Source organism: Phalacrocorax aristotelis, chromosome 3, assembly GCF_949628215.1.
Source record: "Phalacrocorax aristotelis chromosome 3, bGulAri2.1, whole genome shotgun sequence".
In the NCBI taxonomy this organism is placed as follows: domain Eukaryota; kingdom Metazoa; phylum Chordata; class Aves; order Suliformes; family Phalacrocoracidae; genus Phalacrocorax; species Phalacrocorax aristotelis.
Window position 1 is genome coordinate 106,781,173 of NC_134278.1, and position 8,303 is coordinate 106,789,475.

At 42.6% G+C, this 8,303-nt stretch overlaps 1 protein-coding gene across 1 annotated transcript in view; it reads left to right on the top strand.

The window, feature by feature from the left end:
* Nucleotides 1–5,704, top strand: part of KCNH1 (potassium voltage-gated channel subfamily H member 1) — a 152,264-nt gene extending 146,560 nt beyond the window's left edge. The window contains exon 8 of the mRNA XM_075089800.1: nucleotides 4,856–5,704. Coding sequence (XP_074945901.1) covers nucleotides 4,856–5,704 — 849 coding nt within the window. The remainder of the gene's footprint in view (nucleotides 1–4,855) is intronic.
* The last annotated feature ends 2,599 nt before the right edge of the window (nucleotides 5,705–8,303 follow it).

Here is an 8,303-nt window from a genome sequence, read left to right on the forward strand (position 1 = left end):
AGGGAGATGCTCCAGTCAAAATTGTGAAATCCTTCACAATAGTAACTGACTAGCTGTAATACTTCTGCAGAGATTTTTAAACATAAGACTCTAGAATCAGTTTCTAAAAGTGAATTTTTAAGTGTCTGAGGGAGCAAGGATCAGAAATGTCAATGATGTAGGACACTCGGTCTTGAAGCAAAAATTGCTGGAGTCTTTTGTCAAGATGTGATGATGGATTCTTTATTGCCATCAAACTGGATGTTTTTCTAAAAGATGCAATCTAGTTGTAATGAGACTCCCTTCAGGGAATGCTTGTTCAGAGCAATCCTATGGCCTGCCTTATGCTGGAGGTCACATTGCAGTCTGTTCTTCTGGTTTTATCTTAAAGAAATTAGGGAATTCATATTCACGAAAAATGCCCATGTTGTGTTATTTAAATGATGCTTGGGTTTCAGTGCTGAGCACAGAAAAATACAAGTAACAGTTGCTGGGCACTCCATGTTTGTCAACCAAATAGATACTTCAAGTATTTGTTTATGTCCACCTAATTTTTTAATACTTTAGGGAGAAATTTTGACCTTAATCTGTAAAGACATTGATCCTACAAACACAGCTTGAAAATTCTTTTAAGATTAAAAAGAGGCAGAGGCTTTCCCCAAAACTTACTAAAGGCTTCACCTTCACAACTAGTTAATACTGAGGAAAGGGAAACGTGCTGGGTGTAACCCCATATTTCTTCCTTGGACATGGCTCATACACAGGCAGGAATGTGGCCACAGGCTGTGTGCTGTCATAGGTCAGCGGCACACACCGGTGCAGGAGTGCACCAGGATGTGTCAGCGCATTTCTCCACTTCTCTGAGTGCATTGTCCAAAAATAAAATTGTTATTGTATCATCATAACTGCATGCCTCAGTTAAATGTTTATATGATTGCAGTAATCTGTGCCTAACATAGCTATTTTTCAAGTTTTTGGGAAATCTAGGCTGATACTCCCACAATACTCACATTTCTGGCAGCCTGGGAGGCTTTCCTAAAGAGCTACAAGATTCAGCACCTTTTTAATAAAAATGGAATTATGAAATGAGACTTGGGGTTGGATGTGTGGAATATGCACTTTTAGGCCTGGCATTTAAATTGGTTATTTAATCTCAGTTCAGGCTCTTTGTCCATATTTTGGTCTTCACATACTGTTAAAATGCTCCCACTAGATTTTTTTTTTCTGTGTGCTGCTTAGGTCTTGAAGGAGATGATGTTATGGAGAACTACATAATTTGTAAAGTAGAGGACCCCTGGTTTGTGTGGCGTCTAACACATGGGCTAGGAGATTTTGAGGGTGCAAAGCACTATCCCTTCCCAGACAAAAATGAGTGCTTGGAGGGAGCGGTAGAGAGGGACTGCTCTAAAATCTATCAGGATCTTTACTATAATGTTTTGGGTTTTAACTTTGATTAAGACCCACATTTGTAGCCCTATCAATTTCCATATGAAAATTGCTGTGTAAGTCCAGAGTTCTCTTCCTTATAACAAAGGAAACCTATTTTCTTTCCCTTTGTACTCTTACTATTTGTGGGAGCAGGTGTACATATATCAGCATAACAACCACGTTTTCTGAATACCTTGGATGCTGCTGAAGCTGCTTAACCACTTAAAATTGCTTTTTCCTCAACAATTGTAAGACAGTCCATTTAAAACCATTAGTTGTATTTTTATTTTTAAGGACTTGCATTTAATCTTAAAAAAGACAGCAAAAAAAAAATCAAAAACGCACTTATGTATTAAGTATGAAAAGACTTATGTAAAGTCTTTTCAAGTACTGCTGAGCTTTGCATAGTTATAACACTTTTGCTTAATACATAAATATGGAGCTGTCTTGAGAAAGTATGGCACTGGGGAGCTTGCAAAAAAGGGGACCAGTGACAGCTTTGCCTGGGCTTCCCAAAGACAAGTAGCTCTCTGACAAGTGTTTATCCAGTGTCTCAGGAGTTAGAAGCCAGCCCAAGAGTTGGAGGCTGTGTCCCTTGGCAAACGTGCGTAGATTTGATTTGCACCGCATGAGTGCAGATTGTCACATAAGTGCATCTGTAAAAAAGATGTTGAACAGGCTGGGAGACCTGAGGATTGCATTTCTGCATCCACACAGGTGATTGCTGCTGTGGTGTAGTTGGCTTTGTAGATATTGTAAGGCCTTATGTGGAAAATGGAAATTAGGGGACTCATTAGCATGGTAGCAGTTACCCATGGCAAAGGCAGTGTTTATGCAATTGCTCCCTCCGCATATGTTCCTATTTCTGTTGATCTCCTGAAGGCAAAGGAGTGAAGGTATGTTCAGGGCCCTGAGGCTGACCACCACACAGCAAGAAAGCTGATGGCAGCTCCTCCACGGCCAAGTGTGCTTAGCATCAACAGGGCTCATCTAGGCAGTGCAACAGAAAGCATGTGGGGAGATAAGCACTACTAAGAACTTGTCTCTCAGCATTCACCTTTTTGCATTTTCTGGTAATTTTCTTCTCATGTACTCCAGTATGGAGACCATGCTACTGGCTGCATGAGATGCAATGGCTAGTGTAGGGTTGGGTTGGGCTGTTAATAAGCTGTTGCTTGAGACTTGCTCCATTACCCTCTCATCTGTATGGTGCAGTAGCAGGGGCAACTTCTGTCAAATATCTTACCCATTTATGTTACAAAAGCCTGTCATTAAATAGTGAGAGGTACTGCAGTGCTCACCAGACAAGGTGCTGAGTGGGCTGCGTGGAGTAGGGGTTGGACTAGACAAGGACTCTGTGAAGCAGCCTGGCCTCCAGCTCTTTCAAACGCCCAGTTGCCTTCCATGGTGACTGTTGCATCACCCAGTCGTACGCCGCTTCTGAGCATTTAAGGAAAACACACAGCCCAGTTACATAGGTCGGACTGAGACTGCTCACATGCAAATTGACATGAGCCCCATTAACTGCATGACTGTCTGGCACAGCACCGTGCAGCATGTGGATGCCCACACCAGCACCAAACACACAAGCTCTGGGAGAGGGGAGGGGCCTGGGGATGCAGAAGTTTGCAGAGACAAATTGACCTGGCTTGTAGCTGCTTTGGCTTGCTGGGGCTTTGTGCCACCAGAGCCAGCCTCAGCCTGCTGCTGGAGTGACCCCCTGAGACCCTGCCTGGCATCGTTAGGCTCCAGCAGAGCATGCAGGGCAGCGGCCCTAAAGCTGGGCTGACACTCTTCCTTCAATTAAAGCGGGGGACTGCCAGCGTGTGGGAAGCTATTAGCCTGAAGCATTGTATTGATTCTCCCTTCCCAGTGAGTAAGTGCTATTCTTTCACTTCTAAGGATTGCACTGCTTTGTCCGCTTTCTACTGAGCTCACTGCAGACTGAGTTTCCTGGGGAAAGAAAATACTGTCAAGTACCCTGTTTTCTTATTCTTATCTCACATTTGGTTTCCTAATTGCAACTTGGAAGTATAATATCCTTCCTGCTAATTTTATTCTTTTGTATTTGGGAAACGCTTCCAAGCCTGACAATGTCTTCTTTCCAGAGATGCAGTGTTAAGATGTTTTTTCCCTGCTTCACAATGACAAAACTGTCAGGAAGCATCGGAGTCAAGAGAAACATGCATTTTATGTGTGCCAGTGAAGCAGTTCTTATTATGTTTAGTTTAATTTAAATGTCTGCAACAGAGGGATGGGTTTATTTACACATTTCCTGATAATGATTTGAATCTGAAAATTATTTCTGCATTGGAGTGTAAGGTCTTTGAGTGGATTTTCCCGAAAGCAGCTTAAGAGATTAGGTATTGACGTTCAGTAGAAGCTGGGGGCTACGTCTTTTATACTCTGAATTGAAAACTTTCGTTTAGGGGACCTCCCATTTTCAAACCAAGACTACTTACTGGTTCTCCTTTAATACCACACTGGAGTTTTTTGTGTGCAAAGTACCAATGCCAATGTAAAATGCGTGGAATTTTTGAAGAGAATGTGTTTCCATCAAGTCCAGGGAAGAAACATTGCCTGGCTGTACTTTGGGGTTGTGTGGGGGCACTGTGAGTACCATGAGACCCTTGGCTGCTCTCAGGCTCAGGAAGATATAATTAGGAGGGTAGATGGAAAATGAATGTTTCTTTGTGCAAAAATGTCCACTTTTCCATAGAAATAAAGACATAAATCAAGACGTGAAGCTCTTCAAGCTTCTGTACTAATCAAGCCGTGACCAGGTTCCCCATGTCTTGCAGATCCCAGTCCCCACTGTTCCTGTACCCTTGACTGTGGGACTGACTAGAGCTTTGCCTCATCCCTAAACTGCAAGTTGCTTCTAGAAGAGGGTGTGGGAGGGAAGGGAGGGGAAGAAGCACTTTGCAAACTGCTGTTGGAGAGTTCAGAGTAGTCTGTGCTGTACTGACGCCGTCAGTGGCCAAGCTGCACTAGAATAATATCTGATCGTTTGCATGGCGTGTAGTGAGTGAGCTCTGGGATGTGACTGCTGTAAGAAATGGCAATAACTCTTTGTAATATTAGAAACATGGTGCTAAACCATAGAGACAGGAAAACAAATATAAGAAGTCACTTTTAACACAAAATAGAGCAAGTGACTTCCAGGGATCATTATATTTACAAAGGCAATGCCTTGCTGACCTCTCAGAACTGGAGGAATCTTTTTCTTCTTTTTTTTTCCTTTCTGGTGTTATAAGATAGATGCTGTATGCTCTTAAATAAGCCACATTCCACACAAGATAAGACACTTGAAAATGTTGCTATAAATGTGCAAAGGTTGTGCATTTGTCAGTTAAAATAAATTCTTTCAAATAATTTGTTCTCTAGAACTTTCCCCCTTCAACAAATGTGCAGTTAATCACAGAGTGAAATCTCTTTCCCTGTGTAGATTGTGTTCCGGAAAATCAGCGATGTCAAACGTGAAGAAGAGGAGAGAATGAAGAGGAAGAACGAAGCGCCTCTGATCTTACCCCCGGACCACCCAGTCCGCCGGCTGTTCCAGAGGTTCAGGCAGCAGAAGGAAGCACGGCTCGCAGCAGAGAGAGGCAGAGATCCGGACGACTTAGATGTGGAGAAGGGCAACATTTTAGGGGAGCATTCCTCCGCCCGCTCAGTGGTCAAAGCCAGCGTTGTGACTGTACGGGAGAGTCCGGCGACCCCTGTGTCATACCAGTCCGCTTCAACGTCTGGGGCATCTGACCAGGCAAAGCTGCAGGCCCCGACATCGGACTACGCAGGATGTAAGGTGTCGGGGGACTACCCCCGGCGAAAAGGCTGGGCCAAATTCAAAGACGCCTGTGGGAAAGGTGAAGACTGGAACAAGGTCTCTAAAGCAGAGTCCATGGAGACTTTACCAGAGAGAACTAAAGCTTCGGGAGAAGCTACCCTGAAGAAGACAGACTCTTGTGATAGTGGCATTACAAAAAGTGACTTGCGCTTGGATAACGTTGGGGAGACGAGAAGCCCCCAGGACCGCAGCCCGGTCCTCACCGAGGTCAAGCATTCCTTTTATCCCATTCCAGAACAGACTCTTCAGGCCACCATGCTAGAAGTGAAACATGAGTTGAAAGAGGACATCAAGGCTTTAAACACAAAAATGACCAATATAGAAAAACAGCTCGCTGAGATACTTAGGATATTAACCTCAAGAAGAAGCTCCCAGTCACCACAGGAGTTGTTTGAAATATCAAGGCCCCAATCTCCAGAATCAGAAAAAGACATGTTTGGAGATAGCTGAGGTGTTTCTTTTTAAAAACAAATGAACAAACCAAGAAAAAAACAGCCCCCCCTAACATTTTAAATTTAATTTTCTTGAAAATGAGTGAGGGACCAGTTCACTAAGCATGTTCCCTGTGTCTAAAAAGGTACGGTAACAGGAATTGCAACCTCATGTCAAGATGGCAGCTGACTCTGAAGCCTTTTTGACAGCAAGGGTACAGTTTCTAAAGTTTTCCTTTTCTCCGTTGGTGCCCATTCCCTCCCACTCCCCCTCTCTCCCTTGGGATGTGGAATAAGAATTCTGACAGCAGCAGCCGTCCCCGTGAACCCCAGGTGACCTCTGAGGTTTTTGGAGCATGCCTTATGCTGTTAGCTCGGGTTTTGCATATATGAATAAGCACCTGCCAGTGTGCTTATGTTTTCAGCGTTTGGTGGGGGTCTTTTTGCTGCTGCTGCTGTCACTGTCTCAGTCACGTGTACAGCATGTTAAATGTCACAGTATATTTTCATATATCTGTAATAATGTAAAGAGCAGTAGGAGACGTGTATGTCATTTCAATGGAACATGTGCTACTCAGTACCGAAGTTACTTTTGGGTAGTCAAGGGAGGGCTAAAAAGATTAAAATATTGCACATTTTATTTGCAAACTGACATATTCCTAAATCACTTCCATTTAACAACATCCTCACCAATAGCCACAGTATTTCAGGTCTGTTAATAAATGGGATCTTCCACATTCTCATTCAGTGAGTCAAGGATACTGGTTTTCAAAAAGTTAACGTGTCTCTCAGATGTCTTTGAAAATTGTTACCTGTGCTTTTAACTCCAGCTGCTGGAGGACAGAGGGCTGGATGTGCTGCGTATCTGAGCACAGCCCACTGGACAACACATTGTGGACATCAGTAACAGGTCCTGCAGATTTGCCTCCCCATGAAAATACACTGTGGCATTTATGTCCTTTTTTTGCTATGAATCTGCTCTTTTAATTCTTGTAAAATTATTATTCAGAATTTTCTGTTTTGATAATGTTCATTGTAGCCAAAGGCTTTCACAGAACTTTTAAAGGTTTTAGATTGTGGCATTTTCCTCTACATCCAGATGCATTGTTCCTGCTCTAATCTAGCTAGCAAGCAAATGGATAGTAGAGGTAGAAATACAGAGCTTACTGTATACAAGTGCTATTGTAGCAAGGAAACAAAAAGATCTGCTTCTTAAAGAAGGAGATGTTTCCAAAACTTATATTTTCATAACTTTTTTTGGAGGAAGATTGAAGCACTTTACCAAAACTACTGTTCATTATTCATTAGGTAGGGTAGCATAGCTGGTATCATGGCTTGGGTTATCACCTTGGGTTATAGGTGTATATTCACAATATATTCTCTCCACTGATCCAATATATTCACTATTTAACAGTAGGTTAGAGTTCAGAATCATGGTGCAACATTTTTTTGGGTTTTCATTTTTAGTGGCAATAGGTCTTAACACAGCGTGGGAATAGTTAAGTCTCATTCTTTTTCCATGGTACTAAGTCATTTACAAAAAACACATGATTTTGGGGGGAAGATTTTTGTTCATATTAAGTAAGGAAGAGGCAAGGAAGATGACCCATTTGAAAGGGGTTCTGCTGGCCTGATGCTTGCACGGTGCAATGCAGAACTGTGTCAGACATCTCTGCGGAAGTGTGAGGTCCTCCACTGACTAACCAGCACAGTGGTGAGGCCGTGCTGTGCCAAGCTACTAGCTCAGGTTTTAAAGTCAGTATACTTGTTTGTATCTTTTTCTGCAGTAACTGCCCTGCTCTCAAAGATTCTGATTATTCCGAGCACATCACCACCACTTCCAGGTCCAGAGGCAGCTAGTTTGGGATTGGCTTCCAAGGGTCTTACACCATGGTTTGATATGGAAGTCCCCACAGATTTTAAACTCGTACCCAAGGATTGAAATATTCCCAAGAAACAGCTATTGGGATCACATCTGTAGGTCACTTTTTTTTCCCTCCCACAAGAAAAGGCATTAGGGAGGTGACTTACTCTGAAACCAAGGTGCCAGTTTCTTAATTTATTTCTAGTTCCATGTTTAGGTTTTTCCAGTGGTAACCGGTGTCTTTTAGTTACATATTGCGGATGTGCAGTAGTGAGGAAGGCTCTCTTTGACCAAAGTCACCCTAGGTGTTTGGTGCACTAATCACTGTAAGTGGCAACAGTTACCTGTAATAGCTATGGCATGATTGCCCTAAGAAATCCATACATCAATGGTTTCAGGTACAAACTGTCGAATGATTTTTTTTCTTTCTAGTCTCCTCAATCAGTAAGTTCATTGGATAATGAAATTATGTGTAAGTAAACCACAGATGTACTGATATACAAGGCTTTATAATTGATGCCCAAAAGTTCCAGCAAGGTTTTAGAGACTTACTTGGAGCCAGTTTCCTAATCCAGGCAAATTCCTCATTAGCGTTATGTTCCTTACACTAGGTTTTCTTTGTAAAATATTTGAAAGGCTGAAAGTCTTGCTGAAATTAGCAAGCACTTTGAGAAAGGGTCACCCATCTACCTGCAGCTGGATAAATGTGGAAATCAGCTTATCCCGGGTGGATGAGGGAGGAAATGTTTATAAA